This window comes from Lithobates pipiens, unplaced genomic scaffold, assembly GCF_037356315.1.
Source record: "Lithobates pipiens isolate NorthernLeopardFrog02 unplaced genomic scaffold, aLitPip1_a1.2 Scaffold_8, whole genome shotgun sequence".
Lineage (NCBI taxonomy): Eukaryota > Metazoa > Chordata > Amphibia > Anura > Ranidae > Lithobates > Lithobates pipiens.
In genome coordinates, this window is record NW_027507903.1 from 683,798,660 (window position 1) to 683,819,068 (window position 20,409).

Here is a 20,409-nt window from a genome sequence, read left to right on the forward strand (position 1 = left end):
ACCCCGACAACCAACGGCCAGGGTTGTCGGGAAGAGGCCCTTGTCCTCATCAACATGGGGACAAGGTGCTTTGGGGTGGGGGGGCCGCGCGGCCCCCCCTTCCCCAAGGCACCCCCCATGTTGAGGGCACGCGGCCTGGTACGGCTCAGGAGGGGGGGCGCGCTCGCTCGCCCCCCTTTCCTGGCCGGCCGGGTAGCGTGCTCGGACAAGGGTCTGGTGTGGACTTGGGGGGAACCCCCACGCCGATTTTTTTCGGCGTTGGGGTTCCCCTTTAAGCCCATTCCAGGCGGCGGAGCCCGCGACGTCTCCTTCGCGGGCCCCGCCTACCTGTACACGCGCTCGAAATGGGCGGACTTTCCGAGCGGGAACAGTCCGCTCATTTCGAAAGTACAGCGGACAGGCCCACACACGGGCGGACTGTTCGCTCAAACACAGTTTCAGCGGACAGTTTTTCGGAATTTCCGAAAGACTTTGTCCGTCCAACTGTCCGCTGAAACTGTCCGCTGAAAGCCCACACACGAGCGGACTGTCCGCCCAAACACTGTTCAGCGGACAAGGTTGGGCGAACAGTCCGCCCGTGTGTACGCGGCCTTACAGGTGACGCTGGTTGGTTAGTTATTTTTTTATAGTTTCAGGGCACCCGCCATTTATTACCTAGTCTCACTAGTGTACCCCTAAATTTAGGGGTGTCTACTTTCCAAAATGGGGTCATTTGGGGGGGGGTTTGTGCCATCTTGGCATTTTATGGCCTTCAAAACTGTAACGCCCTTAGAAAGCCTGAAGGCGGTGCTTGGTTTTCGGGGCCCCGTACGCGGCTAGGCTCCCAAAAAGTCCCACATATGTGGTATCCCCGTACTCAGGAGAAGCAGCAGAATGTATTTTGGGGTGTCATTTCACATATGCCCATGGCATGCGTGAGCAATATATCATTTAGTGACAACTTTGTGAAAAAAAAAAAGTTTGTAATTTTCCCGCAACTTATGGCAAAATAGAAAATATTCCATGGACTCAACATGCCTCTCAGCAAATAGCTTGGGGTGTCTACTTTCTAAAATGGGGTCATTTGTGGGGGTTTTGTGCCATCTTGGCATTTTATGGCCTTCAAAACTGTAATAGGTAGTGAGAAGTGAACTCAAAAATTTACGCCCTTAGAAAGCCTGAAGGCGGTGCTTGGTTTTCGGGGCCCCGTACGTGGCTAGGCTCCCAAAAAGTCCCACATATGTGGTATCCCCGTACTCAGGAGAAGCAGCAGAATTTATTTTGGGGTGTCATTTCACATATGCCCATGGCATGCGTGAGCAATATATCATTTAGTGACAACTTTGTGAAAAAAAAAAAAAAAAGTTTGTAATTTTCCCGCAACTTGTGGCAAAATATAAAATATTCCATGGACTCAACATGCCTCTCAGCAAATAGCTTGGGGTGTCTACTTTCTAAAATGGGGTCATTTGTGGGGGTTTTGTGCCATCTTGGCATTTTATGGCCTTCAAAACTGTAATAGGTAGTGAGAAGTGAACTCAAAAATTTACGCCCTTAGAAAGCCTGAAGGCGGTGATTGGTTTTCGGGGCCCCGTACGCGGCTAGGCTCCCAAAAAGTCCCACATATGTGGTATCCCCGTACTCAGGAGAAGCAGCAGAATTTATTTTGGGGTGTCATTTCACATATACCCATAGCATGTGTGAGCAATATATCATTTAGTGACAACTTTGTGTAAAAAAAAAAAAAAAAATTTTTTTTTGTCATTATTCAATCGCTTGAGGCAAAAAAATAAAATATTCAATGGGCTCAACATGCCACTTATCAATTTCCTTAGGGGGTCTACTTTCCAAAATGGGGTCATTTGGGGGGGTTTTGTACTGCCCTGCCATTTTAGCACCTCAAGAAATGAGATAGGCAGTCGTAAACTAAAAGCTGCGTAAATTCCAGAAAACGTACTTTAGTTTGTAGATGTGACAACTTTTGCGCAAACCAATAAATATACAATTATTGACTTTTTTTTACCAAAGACATGTGGCTGAATACATTTTGGCCTAAATGTATGACTAAAATTGAGTTTATTGGATTTTTCTAATAACAAAAAGTAGAAAATATCATTTTTTTTCAAAATTTGCGGTCTTTTTACGTTTATATCGCAAAAAATAAAAATCGCTGAGGCAATCAAATACCATCAAAAGAAAGCTCTATTTGTGGGAAGAAAAGGACGCAAATTTTGTTTGGGTACAACATTGCATGACCGCGCAATTACCAGTTAAAGCAGCGCAGTGCCAAAGTGTAAAAAGACCTCTGGTCATTTACCAGCAAAATGGTCCGGTCTGAAAGTGGTTAATCCGAGCATGCAGCCCGGCAGGTCAGGAAAGGTGGGAGCGATACCATACCTCCGGCCCCGATGAAGGTTCCTGCCATCTGCTTGCTCCGCCATGTGACAGCTCTTAAATAGCCAAAGGGCGGGGCCAGCTGGTGATGTCTGTGGGTGGCACCGCCCCTTATGACATCATCAATGGAGGGCATGCAGGGTCAGTGAAGTCAAAAGGCCATGCCCCTTAGGTATTTAAGAGCTGTCACACAGCAAAGCAGGCAGATGGCAGGAGTGTTCTTAGGGGCTGGAGGTTTTTTTTTCAGTGGTGGCAGTGGCGGCGGATGGCGTGATTGACAATAGTTCTACACCCGGGGACATTGTTTTTTATTTTTTAATAAAGGAATTGTCAAAAAGTGGTGTTGTGTCTTTACTGAGGTTTTACACTTTTTTGGTGCATGGGTAAGGGGTAATATGTACCCAATACTCATTCCTATGGGGGGCGGGATCTGGGGGCCCCCTTGTTAAAGGGGGCTTTCAGATTCCGATAAGCCCCCCGCCTGCAAACCCCAACAACCACCACCTAGGGTTGTGGGGAAGAGGACCTTGTCTTCATCAACATGGGACACTCCCCCCCCAAGTTGAGGGCATGTGGCCTGGTATAGTTAAGGAGGGGAGGGGCTGCTCACTCATCCCTCCTTTCCTAACCTGAGGGTCTGCATGCTTGGATAAGGGTTCGGTATGTATTTTGGGGGGACCCCATGCCATTTTATTTTTACATTTTGCCATGGGGTTCCTTTTAAAATTCATACCAGACCCGAGGGGCCTGGAATGCATTGGGGGGACCCCAACTTTTTTTTTTATTGCTGGCATTGTTTTTTCTTTATTCAGCTGTCAGTGGGAAAACCCGCTGACAGCTGATGAATTTGAATTGCAATTGAGTTAAAAATGTGTAATTCACTAGAAAATAAAGAAACCTAACAAATCTTTCTGTTCTGCACTTATCACACTTATCCAGAGTCACATCAAAATTGATTCTATATTATGCAGGTGTGACTTTCATGGGACTTTTGAGGGTTTACATTGAGGTCTGTGCCTGAAAGTCAGACTACAGTAGTGCAGGAACTACTTTGAAGTCGCACAGATATGAACAGTACTCATAGGGGAATATGGGGAGCGACTTGTGCGACTTTGGGGTCCAAAGTCACATGACAAGTCGCACAAGTGTGAATGGGGCCTAAATCCTCATCACTTCCTATCACTATATGATAAAAGAACATTTCTCTATATAAATGAAGACTTAAGAAAAAAAAAACATTCAGATAAAATAATCTAACAAAATCTTAGGACAGCAATGAGGAGGAGAATGTCGGGGTGTCTTCTCTAATATAAAGCTGAACTCCGGGCAGATAGAAGAGATAAATGAATACGGCTCTGTATACATGAATACAGCCCGGAGTTCTGCTTTACCAGGAAGTGAGACAACCTCATTATTCCTCATATATTGTTTGATGGGCACACTGGCAGCGTTGGGCAAGGTGGCAGCGTTTCGCACAGTAGCTGCATTTGATGGGCACGGTGGCAGTATTTGATGGTATAGTGGCAGCGTTTGAAGACACAGTGGCTGTAATTGATGGGCACAGTGGCTGCAATTGATGGGCACAGTGGCTGCAATTGATATTTTTTTTTCAAAAATGTTGCGCCCTCTCCCAAAAAAAATTGAGCACCAGCTGCCACTGATTTCCAGGACTGAAAGCTGCCACTGATTTCCAGGACTGAAAGCTGCCAACATTGATAGAAACAGGAAAAGGAGGAATAAAATAACTGTAATTGTGAAAAATATATATAATCAGCGCAATAAACAATGTGATTGTGAAAATAAAATAAATGATTAAAACCTTTTGTCTATATAAGAATCACCCAATGCGGTTGCAGCTATTATGGATAGAATAAAAAAAAATGAATGATAAATGTGCAAAAATAATAACAATCACATTTTATTTATAGAGAAAAGAAACATTAGAATAATCAGATATCACCAAATATAACGTAGTGATGTTACACATACAATGTTGCCAGTGGACAAAGATAATTAATACAAAAAGGATATATTGTTACAATGAACATATAAATACTATCAGTGTATTAAGGCAAATCCTAGGAGAGAAAAAAGAAAAGAGAAATAAGATAATACGGATACGTTCCACAGACAGATCTTATGTGACCATGCTTGTGGAGACCATGAGGCTAAGAGAGGCTCATCAATGGGAGCTTTGATTTTTATGTCCCCTCTCTGCCCTCCCCCACCAATTACACAAATGGACTGCTTTCATTGGTTCAGAGTTGTATCAAATTCTGATTGGCTGTACCTGAAGCCTAGTTGGCCATCATGTTTCTCACATAAGCATTAGACTCTCTTCGGTGCCTCTCTGTCTACCATGTTTCTGGTTGTTGGGTAAGAAACCCTCTTTGATCCGAGTATAACCAGTTCCTCTGATATGTCCATCTCTATAAACAATCGGGGGACTTAGTTATCACCCGACTATTGAAGACATCAAACGGCTTTTGAGAAACATGAAGAAGTCTTGTGAGCCGGACCCAAATCTCATCATATATATATCTCCATCTAACGGGGCATGGTCATTTAATTAGAAAGTCCTCACAATGGTTCCCTTGAAGCCTCTTGATATAAATATGAAGCTCAATATTTCCACATCATCGATAATAAACAAAATATATCAGACATTCCAGCGAGAGTCTGAAGTCACCGGATATCAATGAACTGTCACTGAAAGTTGCACTGCGGTGGAATTTTGTCAATATTTGGACTTGATTTATGAGTTTTTGGTTGCACTGCACTATATATTTTATTTATTAACCACTTGGGATCCGCGCTATTGCCAAATGACGGCATTAGCGCGGATCTACTTTGCCGGGACTACGTCTATTGACGTCGTCCCATGCACGAGCGGCCTGCGCGCCCCCTGAGGGGCGCGCACAGCGCGCTCTGTGATCGGCGAGTCCATGAGACTCGTCTGATCACCGATCCGTGCAAGGGGTCGATCCCGAACCCTTATCACGTGATCAGCTGTCAGCCAATGACAGCTGATCATGTGATAGAACGGAGCCGGTAATCGGCTATTATTCCTCCTCGCGCTGACAGCGCGAGGAGAAAAAAAAAAGCCGATCACCGGCGGCCATGATCGGGACATCAGTCCCGATCACGGCCAGCAATAGGAGCGACCACTTGCCCCCTGCCAGTGCCCACCTGCCCCCTGCAGTGCCATCCTGAGTAAAACTAAGTGCCCCCCATCAGTGCCACCCAGCAGTGCCCATAGTGCCCACAGTGCCACCCACAGTGCCACACACAGTGCCACCCAGCAGTGCAACCCAGAGTGCCACCCACAGTGCCCACAATCTGCCTCAAAGGTGCTGCACCCCAGTGCCACCCATCAGTGCCCAGCAGTGCCGCCCATCAGTGCCCAGCAGTGCCACCTATCAGAGCCACCTATCAGTGCCACCTATCAGTGCCCATCAGTCCCATCTATCAGTGGTACCTATCAGTGCCCATCCGTGCCACCCATCCGTGCCACTTATCCGTGCCACCCATCTGTGCCATCTTATCTGTGCCCATCTTTGCCCATCAGTGCCGCCTTATCTGTGCCCATCAGTGCCGCCTTATCTGTGCCTATTAGTGCCGCCTTAACTATGCCTATCAGTGTCCACCAGTGCAGCCTATCAGTGCCCACCAATGCAGCCTATCAGTGCCCACCAATGCAGCCCATCAGTGCCCACCAATGCAGCCTATCAGTGCCGCCTAATCAGCGCACTTCAATGAAGGAGAAAAATGACCCGTTTGCAAAATTTTATAACAAACTATTAAAACATGATTTTTTTTTGCATCTTTTTTTGTTTGTTTAGCAAAAAATAAAACTCCCAGCTGTAACTAAATACCACCAAAAGAAAGCTCTATTTGTGGGAAAAAAATGATAAAAATTTCATTTGGGTACAGTGTTGTATGACCGCGCAATTGTCATTCAAAGTGCATCAGCGCTGAAAGCTGAAAATTGGTCTGGGACTGAGGGGGGTTTAAGTGCCCAGTAAGCAAGTGGTTAAAATACCCGTCACCGTCAATTTTTCCCCCACAAATAGAGCTTTCTATTGGTGGTATAGGATCACCTCTGCGTTTTTTTTATTTTTTACTCTATAAACAAAATATTATTATTATTTTTTTTTTTTACTTTTTGCGATATTTAATATTTCATTTTTTTCTATTTTATATTTTTCCATCAGTTTAGACCGATATATATCTTCTCCATATTTTTGGTAAAAAAAAAATCGCAAGAAGCGTATATTGATTGGTTTGTGCAAAAGTTATCACATCTAGAAAATAGGGGATAGATTTATGGCATTTTTTTTTTCTACTAGTAATGGAAGTCATCAGTGATTTTTAGTGGGACTGCAACATTGCAGCGGACAGATCAGACACTTTTGACACTATTTTGGGACCACTGACATTTATACAGCAATCAGAGCTATAAAAATGCACTGATTACTGTATTATCGGGTGGCACAGTGGCGTAGTGGTTAGCACTCCGCCTAGAGTTAAAAAGGGTCGCTGGTTCGAATCCTAACCATGACACCACCTGCCTGGAGTTTGCATGTTCTCCCTGTGCCTGCGTGGGTTTCCTCCGGGTACTCCAGTTTCCTCCCACACTTCAAAGACATGCAGGTAGGTTAATTGGCTTTTATCCAAAATTGGCCCTAGTATATGAATGGGGGCCTTGTATTGTGGGCTCCTTGAGGGTAGGGACCGATGTGAGTGTGCAATGTACAGGGATAGGGACAATTGTAGACACTCACTCAGGTTTAACTGGATGGACGGGTGTCTTTATTCAACCTTACTAACTATGTATAAATGTCACTGGCAGGGAAGCGGTTAACACTAGAGGGCGATCAAGGATCTGGAAGGTGTTTCTTGCTGTGGGGGGATGGGACTGACTGGGGGAGGAGAGAGATCGCTGCTCCTAAGCATTAGGAACACAAGATCTGTCTCCTCACCCCTAACAGAACCGGGATCTGTTTGTTTACACACACAAATCCCCATTCTGGCTCTGTCAGGTGCGATCGTGGGTGCCTGGCAGACATTGTGGCCGCCGGGCATGCACATCGGCTCCTCGATTATGTGGCAGGCGTGTCCACGCTCCCTGTACCCCTTAAAGCACCCGCCGTACAGCTACGGCATTTCGCGCAGGGGAGCCATTCTGCCGCCGTATAATGATGGCGGACGGTCAGCAAGTGGTTAAGGAGAACCAGTTACCCAAAAAAGCATCACATTGTCTCCATGTGACGAAAAAAAGTTTAGTAAAATAGAAATGTAAAAATATTACTATACCGACCAACATTATGAGATGGGAATGAGGGACACCTACCAGCAAATGTATGTAGGCATAGGACACGCCCCCTGCCACACCCCGTTAAAGGAGAAATAACCAAAAAAAAGGTTAATTAAATCCACAAGGGATTTCTTTACCACGACTCTTCCTTTATATTGGCTTTTAACATTTACAAATGTAGCAATTTAGAAATTGGATGAAAGTGGGAAACAGTTTTTGATAGATAAAAAGTGCATTTTATATACATCTATATAGATCAGACCAAAATGAGGGACAGATGAGGAGGAAAGAGGGACAGAGGGACTTTGCTCCAAATCAGGGACAGTTGGGAGCGATGATATTACACATAAATTGCCCCTATATTCACCCCTACCCCAACATTTTTGAGTGCCCCACCCCCCCAATACACGTATGAATGTAAATGCATGTTTCAGGGACACCTACACACAAGGCCATTGCTTGCACTGCACATTACATATCACCACACACACCGGAGTGAGAGAAGAAATTCTCAGCCCATTACTCACAGTTATCTCTAAACTGATGACCTGTAGGGGCTTGTAAAGTGTCGTCTATGAAAATAAAGCGCACCAAAGATTGTTGTCATTTCAGGGGTGCACACAATTTTAACCACTTGCCGACCGGCTCACGCCGATATATGTCGTCAAAGGGACACGGGTGCGCAAAACGACGTAACCGTACGTCACTGCGTCACCGGCGGCAAGCGCGCACGCGTGCATTTTTATAGCACTGATCACTGTATAAATGTCAATGGTCCCAAAATGGTGTCAAAAGTGTCCGATGTGTCCGCTGCAATGTCACAGTCATGATAAAAAAATTGCCATTACTAATAAATAAATTATAATCAGGGGCTCTTTACCAAGATTGGTGTGGCGGTGTGCTAGACTGACACACCGCACCACCGATCACCAAGATGCGCACCCCAACGGGCACACGTGATCGGTCATTCTGGGAGGCCGTCATATGATGTCCACCCAGAACGAGAGCCGCGCCGCCCCCAGCTGTCATATGACGGCCGACGGGCAGCAAGCGGTTAACCACTTCAATACAGGGCACTTAAACACCTTCCTGCCCAGACCAATTTTGAGCTTTCAGCGCTGTTGCACTTTGAATGACAATTGCGCGGTCGTGCTACACTGTACCCAAATGAAATTTTTATCATTTTTTTCCCACAAATAGAGCTTTCTTTTGGTGGTATTTGATCACCTCTACGGTTTTTATTTTTTGCGCTACAAATAAAAAAATACCGAAAATTTTGAAAAAAAAAATGTTTTTTTTTGTTTCAGTTTCAAAACTTTGTAAATAAGTACGTTTTCTCCTTCACTGATGGGCACTGATGGGGCTACACTGATGGGCACTGATAAGGTGGCACTGATGGGCACCAATGAAGTGGCACTGATAGGCGGCACTGATGGGCGACACGGATGGGCGACACGGATGGGCGACACGGACGGACACTGATAGGTGGCACAAATTGGCACTGATAGCTGGCACAGATGGGCGGCACGGATGGGCGGCACGGATGGGCATGGATAGGCGGCACAGGTGGGCATGGATAGGCGGCACAGGTGGGCATGGATAGGCGGCACAGGTGGGCATAGATAGGCGGCACAGGTGGGCATGGATAGGCGGCACAGGTGGGCACTCATAGGCGGCACAGGTGGGCACTCAGGCGGCACAGGTGGGCACTCATAGGCGGCACAGGTGGGCACTCATAGGCGGCATCGGTGTTATAGTAATGGATGCCAATCAGTGCCAAACAATAATGCATGCCAATCAGTGATGCCCATTGTGGCCACTGATTGGCATCCATTATGGGCACTGATTGGCACCCATTGTGCTGAGTGGCACCCTGGTGGTCTAGGGAGGATTATGGATTTTTATTACCTTTTCCCTGGTGGTCTAGCGGTGTCCCTGGTGGTCCAGTGTGGGCATCCTCGGGGGGGCTGTGCTGATAATCGATCAGCACAGACCCCCCCTGTCAGAGGAGCAGCCGATCGGCTCTCCTCTACTCGCGTCTGACAGACGCGAGTGAGGGAAAGCCGATCACCGGCTCTTCCCATTTACACTGTGATCAGCCGTGATTGGACACTGCTGATCACATGGTAAAGAGTCTCCGTCGGAGACTCTTTACTGAGATCGTAGTTGCCGGGTGTCAGACTGACACCCCGCAACAACGATCGCCGCGATGCGCGCCCCCGGGGGCGCGCAGCGGCTCATAATCCTAATCACGTCATATGACGTCCGGTTAGGATTATGAAACCACTTTGCCGCCGTCAATTTGTAATAGGGCGGGCGGCAAGTGGTTAAACATGTGTGCAAAAAAATGCTAAAACGGTTGTGCAAGAGAAAGGGTTAAAGGGCCCCTGTCATGAGAGAATCATGGGGGCCGCCATTTTCTACCATTACTCTCCTTGTGAGAATGCTAGTTCCCTGGCTGTCATGCTGATGCTTTGCCTTCATTACTGTCTCAGTCTGTGACCCGGAACAAGTATAGAGATAAGGAATTCTGACTCTTTTCTGATTCTTATTCCCCCCATGCTTGTTCCGGGTCGGAGACTTAAAGTGGTAATAAATCCCAAAACTGAAATGACAATTATTGGAGCTTACCAATCCTTAGATGTGGTGGCTGCATTCCTTTTCTGTTTTTACCTTTATTTTCCCCTGGTGATCCTGCCAGTAACACACTTCCTGTCTTAGGGTGGCTCCTCTATCTATGGAGGGGCAGTGGAGACCCCCTTGGACAGCAGCCTTGTCTGGAGAGGGGGGTGTTGGACGGACTAGTAGATTTAGATGGATTTTACATAAGTGACTAACAAATTAAAGGAGAACTCCAGATAACACTTTATAAGCCGTTACACCAACATTTGTGTCTCCTTTTGGGATAAAGGTTTTACATTATTGAATAAAAGCTGATAATTGTAAGCACCCCTGTCATTGGTGAATGGTTTGTCCCAACCCTCTAACTGCCACTTTTGCTGGACAGATTGGTCTGTTATAGGAAGTTGGGAAATAACAGCAGAACCAACAGGTAAAAGAACAAAATTTCAGGAGGACTCCGAAAAAACAAAGACTGCTGTGTTCATGTCAGTGACAGACGCCGTCATATCCGTCATTTTATATTTTGTCTTTACTACCACTTTATAAGTTCTTACATTACACACAGCCAGGGAACTAGTATTTTCAGAAGGAGGCCCTCAGACTTCTCCCAGGAGCCACCACTTCCTCCAAATCATTGGCTGATCAATGAACCAATCCCACCAACCGTCCACTGTGATGTCACCAGACTGTGGGCGGAGTTCTCACATCTCCCGCCTCCCCCACATATCTTTATACAACCTTCCCATACACGTATCCCAGCATGGAGGGGCTCAGTGAAGGTGGTGGTGAAGGTGTGGAGGTGTCGGATCGGTTCACACAGATCATAAAAGGAGATCCGCCCGGCCTCATAATCCAGATATATCCTGACTCTGTTACTGGAGGGATTGGTGGGTAAGAGGGTCCGATTACTTTCATGTATCACATAATACTGATCACCAGTCCTGTCCAATCCCCAGGACTTCTTATTCCATCCAATCACTGACTCCCCCCTCTCCTCCCTATACTGGGGTAACACATCCCGACTCTCCAGCTCTCTGACCCCCCGACATCCACTTCCCAGTAATGTCTCCCTGAGGAGAAACTCCGACTGCTCAACACCTGATAACAATCCTGGAATCTCTCTGGTGTTTCTGAGTGATTCTGGTCTATATCTGACCAGGATACAGTTTTCCTGTCATCTGATATCTGTAGAATATTATGAGCTGTGTTTCCATCCAGTAATATGTCTGCAGCTCCCTGTATATAGAAGTATACATTTACCTCTGTTATTATATCAGATAAACCTGTGTGTAAGACCCCCGCCACACCCAGACCCCCTCCATCATGGAGGAGCTCCTCATGTCTCTCTCTGTCCTCATTATCTCCATCCTCAGTATCACACAAGTCACCTGTGTCTGATTCCTGTAAGACAGTCAGTGGATCCGTCACGTTACACAGCTCCTCAATGTGACGCAACTTCCTGGACAGCTCCTCCTTCTTTATTTCCAGATCCTGGATGGAGATAGAGATCCGCTCTGCCCTCCCGGAGATGTCCCTCAGGACTCTCTTCTCCAGGTCTTCCAGACGTCTCCTAAGATTACACATGTGCAATTTGTTTAGCTCTGAATTCGTTTTTTAACGAATTTTGACAAATTTGACAATTCTGAAATTTCCAATTTTCTGAACTTTTCAATTTCTGAGTTTCTGAAATTTAGAATTTCCAAGTTTCGAATTTCCAAATTTTACGAAACTTTAAATTTTTGGAAATTTGGAATTCAGAAATTGGAAAATTCAAAATTTCAGAAATTAAACATTTTGTAAATTTGAGATTTCAAAAAAATTAAATTTTGAAATTCGAACTTGGAAATTCTAAATTTTGGAGAATTCGTAAATTCGAATTTTCGGAAAATTCTGAAATGCAAAAATTCTAAATTAAGACATTTGAAAATTTTAAATTTGGAAATTAAAAAATTCTAAATTTCATAAATGTGAAAATTTGTAAATTTGTAAATTTGAAAATTAAAAAATTAAAAAATGTGAAGATTCAAAAATAAGAATGAAAATCTGAAAATTCAAAAATGTGTAAATTTGAAAATTCTAAAATAAAAATCATAATCAGAAAATTCCAAAATTTTAAATTTGAAAATTCCAAAGAATGAAAATCTGAAAGTTTGAAAACCTGTAAATCTGAAATAAAGATTAAACAATAATAAATATTAAATTACAGGTATTGGAATTTTCTTTCAAATTTGGCTGTTAGTGAACGTAATGAATATGAATTCATCTAAAGTTACAAATTATCTCAAATAACGGATCTACACAAAAGGAAAGTAATGATTTAAAAATAATAATAATAACAAATCCTTTTTTTCCTGGTGCCTCCATGGCAGCATACCTGTGACAAGCTCCGCCTTGGCTCCTCCCTCAGGACTAGTGAATATTATAAAAGAAAAGGTTAGTACAGCCCCAGCATTCTCCTTTTTTTCCTCATACCTCATGGCAGTGAATTCTGGTCGGCGTCCTTACCTCCTGCAGTCGGCAGCTTCCGTCCGGGTTCAAGCCTCTCCCAGACGCAGTTCCTTCTCTTGGGCAGCTAAACGCGCTTATAAGGTTGGAAGTCCCTTCTGTAGGATCTTTTGGGACAAGCAGTTTGTCTCTTAAGTAAGAGCTTTATCTGCAAATTGATCAGGCACCAGCTCATTCATGGTAACGGAGGCAGCAGCTATTTCTACATTTCTTTTTTTTTTCCCCCCCTTCTCTCTTTTCTTCCTTCCTTTCCTTTCCCTTTTAGGTTTTATATCTTTATCTTTTCCCTTTTCTCTTTCCTCTCTCTTTTGCTCTCTTCCCCTCCCCAACCTTCCATTTCTTTGTTTCTTTGTTTCTTTTCTTTTGACCTCCCATTTGTTTGTTTCTCTCAGAGAAAAAATCTCCCTCTTAGCCCCTACCGCCATTCCCGGCTCCATAGGAGCTGCGCGCGCTCAGCGCCGGCGTTTTATTTAACTTTCGGCGTTCCCCGCCGTGCTCTGCGCATGCGCCGGCGGTGTGAGGCTTCTAGCTTACTGTTCCGCCGATCGGCGCATGCGCAGTGGATTCGGAGGCCGCGGCGGCCATCTTTGATAAGGGCACAGTGACGTCTGTGCCCTCAAAATGTCAAAGACAGGATAGAGGCGTGCCCTGCCTCTCCTGTTCTACTGTTTATCTCCCTGATGGGCTCAGTGGGACGCCTGTGGCTGCAGGGAGAACTGCTACTCTGAGCTTTAATATAATGAAAAAAAAAAAAAAAAGAGAAGATGGATTAATTAATTAATTAAATAGTATAAAATTAAATAAACATATTAAATTATTAAATAAAATTAATAAAAAATAATTAAATAAATTACTTTATTTACAAAAAAATAATAATAATTAAATAAGTTATTTTATTTACAAAAAAAAAATTAAAATATATATATAATTTAACCCCCCCCCCCCCCCCCAAAAAAAAAAAAAAAAAAAAAAAAAAAGGGACAAGAAGACAAAATGTAGATTTAGACGTATTTTAGATGTATTTATTGAAGTCCCTTTTTCCAGTCAAGGACACGGTTGGTTGATTTTTCTCCTCTAAAACTCTTTTCTTAGCTGCTGCTTCTGCTAATCCGTCTAGTATGAGCCATTCGCCACCCGCACAAGATCCTACTCTACACCTGAGGTAAGGACCTACGTCCAGGTAAGTTGATACACTTTAAAAAACAAACAAAAAAAAAAAAAGAGTGCACTCAGGCTGGTACTTTATGTATTTCAGTCCTGTACGCCAGAAGATGTCTAAGAGGACCTCAAGGCGACATGAAGACGATGATGACTCTAGTCACAGCAGAGACAGGTCGTCCTGGCATGGGGATTATAGAAGTGGCAGAAAGCATCGGCCAAAAAGGCGCCATCACTCATGCTCCCCGAGACCTAGATCTCCAAGATGTCAGGCGTGTGGAGCTGCCCCACTTTCAGACAAACTGATCTGTTTGAGATTGCCTCAGGGACGATGCAGCTGAAGGTCTGCAAATGGCGGACCTACTTAAGAAAGCAGTAAAGGACTCCCTTGCGGAATTGGTAGCCACAATGACGACGCAACAACCAGCGTCTCCTCCTCAGGAGCAAACGGCTGAGGCTGAGGCTTCCATCCCGGGGCTGTCCACAAGTGGAATTTTTCGTCTGACGCCGGCATCCTCCTCTAAATGCCATCTCAGAGGAATCATCTGATGACCTAGATGCCTCTGGCTTTGCTTTCGCCATGGTCCAGCCTTATGTACAGGCAGCTAAACAAACGATCGGCTGGGAGAGACCAACACAAAGGTTTAAGAAGTCTAAATCGTACTTCCCCTTTCTCAAACGCCAGATCTCCGTTTTTTCTCTCATGGACGAGATCAGGGATGTGATTGAGGAAGAGTGGGAAAAGACAGAGAAAATGTTCTCTATTAATCGGTTGGGAAAGTTATTCCCTCTCTCATAGCCTGATTCCGCAATGCTGGAGGGTTCTCCAGTGGTCGATGCAGCAGTGGTAAGGTTGGCAAAGAATGTCACATTGCCCCTGGAAGACTCAACTTCTTTTAAGGCTCCAGATGGCAGACAACGCCTGTAAACCTGTCATAGCCCTGACATCAGTGTCCAATGCGCTACGCGTCTGGACAGATAATATAGAGTCAGCAATCCAACAGGACATCCCAGAGGAGGATATAATCAAGGCCTTGGATGAGCTGAAGTTCTCAGCAGACTTTATTGGTGAAGCCGCCATCGATTCAATTCGTTGCTCCGCAAGGGCAATGCTCCACACAGTTATGGCCAAATGGGCCTTGTGGCTGAAACCGTGGGCAGCAGATATCGCCTCCAAACAGAACTGGTGCAAGATACCATTTGATGGTGAAGCCTTGTTTGGGGGAAAAACTGGACAAGGACATCTCTCGAGTCACTGGTGGAAAATCAGGCCTGCTACCCCAAGACAGGTGATCTAGGCGCTCCAGGACAATCGCACCCATATTCCAATACTCCAAGAATAAGGATTACCGATAGTCCAGGCAGGGAAAAGGCTTCAGGCATAATTGGGAAAGCACACAGTCCACGTTCCTCAAAACCCGAAGACAGAGACCAATGCCTACCCCACAGGATTCTACTAAATCCTTTCGACGCCTGGCCAGCCCAAGCGAGTCCTGTGTGGGCCAAGCTAAAACACTTCTCAAAGATCTGGGAGCAAAAGTGCAGGGATTCTTGGGTAGTCTCCACAGTCAAATACGGCCATTTCTGGCCGTTCCTAGACAAACCTCCCAAGGTCTTCTTCTCCCTGACAAGGGTGTCAAGGTTCCCCCCTAAAAAACGGAAGTGCTACAGCAATTTCTTCTCTCCTTGCAGTAACAGCAAGCAGTAGTTCCAGTGCCTCCATCAGAGAGATTTTCAGGTTTTTACTCAACCCTGTTTCCAGTCCCCAAGAGAAATGGAGGGTGGAGACCCGTGATAGACCTAAAAAGTCTAAATCGTTATTTCTTCCTAGTAAGATTCAAAATGGAGTCACTACGAACGATTATTTGTGTAGACCAACCAGCGGGCTGGATGTTGTCAATAGACTTGCAGGACACTTACCTGCATATACCCATACTCCCTCCTTTCCAGAAGTATCTGAGATTGGCGGTGGGGCAGGTACATCTCTAATTCCAGAGTCTTCCATTGGGCCTCTGCACATCGCCAAGAGTCTTCACAAAGACCCCAATTGCCATCATAGCCCCTCTGAGAGAATTGGGGCTTCGGGTATGCCACTACTTGGACGACCTTCTACTGCTGGCAAAAGACTCTGGAACAGGTGGTATCTATCCCAACCCATACACTTGACGACCTTGATGCTCAGGAGTCTGCATTGGTGGATGAAGAAACAGACACTTCTGAAATCACGCCCGTTAGGGCATGTCGACTGGATCACAATTTAATACCAATGCCAGTGCAGCAGGTTGGGGAGCACACTGCAACCGGATTTCAGTGCAGCGTAGATGGTCCTTCCATACAACAGGCCTGGTGTCGAATGTCCTGCAGGTCAGAGCGGCCTACCTTGCGTTACTAGCCCTAAGGTTCGAGATTACAGGGAAACCTGTTCTCCTCCGAATGGACAACAGGACTGCGGTATCCTATGTACACCGGCAAGGGGGGACACGCAGCAGGTCCCTCCTGAAGGAGGTGGAACCCATAATACTCTGGGCAGAAAGGAATCTAAAGGACCTGAGGGCAGTTTATCTGCCCGGCCATCTCAACTTGAGGGCCGACCGCCTTTCCCGCAAGTTTGCGGATGCCAACGAATGGTCTCTACACCCGGAGATTTTCGACTGGATAGTGAACCAGTGGGGTCCCCTCGAGCTAGACCTATTTGTAACAGCATTCAATACCAAGCTTCCAAGGTGCATCTCAAGGCTTCCTCAACCCCAAGCGGAGGCATTAGATGCCCTCTCAGCCCCCTGGGCATGCAATCAGGCCTATGCCTTCCCTCGACGGCCTTTCATTCCAAGATTCTTGTCAAGGCTTATGATAGAAACCTCGACAGTGATAACGGTCCTACTGTACTGGCCAACACGTCCTTCGTTCCCCACAGCAATGTATCTAAGTACCCGACTTCCAGTCAAGGTTCCAATAATACCTCTTCGCCTCTCGCAAGGATGTCACACCCTTCCAGATCCCCGCAGGCTGGATCTTCACATCTGGCAGCTGAAAGGGAAAGGTTCCAATCTCTAGGGTGTTCCAACAAAGTGATCGCAACCCCGCTCAAGGCAAGAAAACCATCCACAAACAAAAGTTCAGGGCCTTCATGATTGGCAGAAGCTGTGATCCAGATTCCCCATCATCCTCTCAAATTCTTGAGTTTTTGTAGGCAGGCCTAGACCTAGGTCTTGCACTAGGTACACTAAAAGTACAGGTATCAGCAATTTCATTGGCAAACCAGTAGAAGATGGGCCGAGGACTCATTAATAATACAGTTCTTCAAAGCTGTCAAAAAGATCCGACCGCCAACTAAACAATCTTTTCCCTCTTGGGACCTTGCTATTATCCTAGAGTCCTTAGCCAGTCCACCTTTTTGCCCCTTCGGAGTCAGCATCGCTTTGGAATCTAGCCTAGAAGCTAGCCTTCCTGATAGCTATAACCTCTGGCAGACGGGTTTCAGAGCTCCAAGCTTTAGGTGCAGATCATAATCATATCATATTCCATCCGGACAGAGTAGAACTCAGAACAGTGCGAGGATTTATTCTCAAAGTCGCATCATCCTTAAACATGTCAGAACCTTGGGCACTCCCAACATTTTCAGAACAGGACTCTGGTTCTCTTCATGAGCTAGACATTGCCTCCACTTTGAAATGCTATCTGCAGGCCACAGCATCATTCAGGGATTCCATCAGGCTGTTTATAATTCCCTGGGGCAAACACCAAGGCAAGGAGGCGTCAGCAAAAACGATTGCCTCATGGATCGTTAGACTCATTCACAAGGGGTACAGGACAAAGGGGCTGGAACCCCCTTTGGCGGTCAGGGCGCTCTCCACCAGAGCAGTTTCTGCCTTTTGGGCGGCAAGAGCGAATGTGTTAATTGAAACTATTTGTGGGGCAGCGACTTGGTCGTCCCGACATACGTTTCTGAAACATTGCAGGGTGGACCCAGGGGCTCTTGCATCGGTGGAGTTTGGCAGACAGGCAGTCACATCAGCCCTCGCTTCTTCTAAATAATAATTTCTTTAAAATAGACTTCTAAGCATCCCACCCATCTCAGCTAGTTATTTGTCACAGGTATGCTGCCATGGAGGCACCAGGAAAACAGAAAATTGTACCATACTTACCGTAATTTTCTTTTCCTGGTGCCTATCCATGGCAGCATACAATCCCACCCTCGGTATTCTATATTACGGAGAATGCGGGGGCTGTACTAACCTTTTATTTTATAATATTCACTAGTCCTGAGGGAGGAGCCAAGGCGGAGCTTGTCACAGGTATGCTGCCATGGATAGGCACCAGGAAAAGAAAATTACGGTAAGTATGGTACAATTTTCTGTTATTATTAATTACAAATTTGTTCCATTCCATTTGTTTAGATGCAACATTCATTATTTCTGAAAATTCATAACTTCAGATACATTTGTATTTGTTACATTCACTAACAGCCAAATTTGAAAGGAAATTTCAATACCTATAATTTAACGCTAGTTATTATTTTGAATTTTAGAGATTTTTTTGCATTTTTTCATATTTTCAAATTTTTGGGTTTTCTAATTTTTGAATTCCAAAAATTTGGAAATTGGAAAATTCTAAATTCAGAAATTGGAAAATTCGGAAATTGGAAAATTCGGGTATTGGAAAATTTGAATATTTGGAAATTTGAAATTCCAAATTCTGAAATTTGGAAATTTGAAACTTTCGGATTTCTGAATTTCCGAATTTTCTAATTTCCGAATTTTCAAAAAAAGCAAAAAAAAGAATGAAAAGAAAACAAATTAATTTTTTGTCAGTGCACATGTCTACCTGAGGTCTCTAAACAGGGCAGTGACTCTCTTGGTGTCACCGGCTGTTTCTTCTTCTACTTTCTTCCGGTGTTCCTGCAGACTCTGGACTCTTTCCTCCGTCTTCTCTCTCTTTGTCAGAAGTTTCTGCAGAACATTCCTCAGTGTCTCCTTCTTCTTCTCAGAAGCCTCATCCAGTGTCTCCACCTGGTGTCCCCGATGTTCTCCAGCCAAACTGCAGGACACACAGATACAGGCGTTATCTTTGGTGCAAAAGTACTTCAAAACTTCCTTATGGACGGAGCATTTCCTGCTCTCCATGGACAAGGTGGGGTCACATAAGACGTGTTCTGGGGACTTTTTGTGGACTCTCAGGTGTTTATCACACAGAGAAACCTCACAGAGCAGACAGGATCTAACAGCAGGTACAGGAGAGTCCACACAGTAAGTACAGAAGACTCCGAACTCCTCTTGATGTGGCAGAGGAGACAGGAAAGTCTCTGCTATGTTACGTAGTGTTATGTTCCTGTGCAGTGCAGGCCGATCCGGAAACTTTTCTCTACATTGAGGACAGGAATATCCTCCAGACCCCCTCTGTGTATCCAGCACACCATCAATACAGACCCGGCAGAAGTTGTGACCACATCTCAGGGTTACAGGATCCGTATAAATGTTCAGACAGACGGAACATTCCAACTCAGCTCTCAGATCACCAGACGCCATCGCTGACAGCAGAAGAGAAACGAGACTGAAAATCTCTGACACCGGAGAGGAATGTGGATGGGGGAGGGGTGACATCCTCCTACACAGGGTGAGGCTGAGCTCAGCTCTCTGTTGACTTAGAAACCTTTCTATGTCAGATTAGGACACGCCCCATGACTGTGTACATTTACACTTATAAACATCTATTTAACCCCTTGAGGGCCACCATGACATACTTTTCTTCCAGCATTTGTACCCACAGACCACATCGGGGTGCAGCACCTAGGGGTGGGGCACATTTTTCTGGCAGCAAGCCTGTTATACACCCAGAGCTGAAGAGAAGACCGTGGAGTCTAATCAAGTCTTCATCCTCCACCTCCTCTGTCTTCCAGGATCAGAATAGATTGAAGCTCCCTGTTCTTCCTCCTTACCCACAGATACTCCTGTCATTGCCCCACCAATTGGCATGGAGAAGTCATCTGAGATATTTCAGCACAGTGTCAGTCACTTGCTCCATGAGGATGCACAGCAATTAATGAACGGCGAGGTTGGGGAGGAGACCAATGGGAGCATAGAGGGGGGTGACATAAGGCAGGATCAACCAATTGGCACCAATGTTCCTGCAGCTGAGACCTACTGCTACGTTGGCTCCAGTTCTGAGTAACGGGGAAGTGATAATAAGGTCTAAGCAAGTGCAGAGCAGAAAAATGTTACGTTACTAGTTTTGTTTTGTTATTCGCTTTTGGAATTTGTTTAGTTTAAATTTATAAATTTTCACACAAATTCCAAATTTTTGGAACGATTACTATTCAAATTGGTCGAAAATTGATCGACCGATCTGAATTCTGTGTAAAGAATAGATGGTTGTTAAGTAACGGGCCGGCAAGCTGGCCACGGCGTCCTTTACAACCAGAACTCATCTGCTGCCAG

The 20,409-nt window shown here is 45.2% G+C and overlaps 1 protein-coding gene across 1 annotated transcript; it reads right to left on the bottom strand.

The window, feature by feature from the left end:
• Positions 1–4,278: 4,278 nt before the first annotated feature.
• Positions 4,279–19,864, bottom strand: LOC143962144 (E3 ubiquitin/ISG15 ligase TRIM25-like). Its single transcript, XM_077471475.1, has 2 exons — positions 18,800–19,864; positions 4,279–11,882 (listed from the first exon to the last, which is right to left on the bottom strand). Exons 1-2 carry the CDS (start codon positions 19,573–19,575, stop codon positions 11,288–11,290), a joined length of 1,371 nt encoding a protein of 456 aa, XP_077327601.1. The 5' UTR covers positions 19,576–19,864; the 3' UTR covers positions 4,279–11,287.
• Between the last annotated feature and the right edge of the window lie 545 nt (positions 19,865–20,409).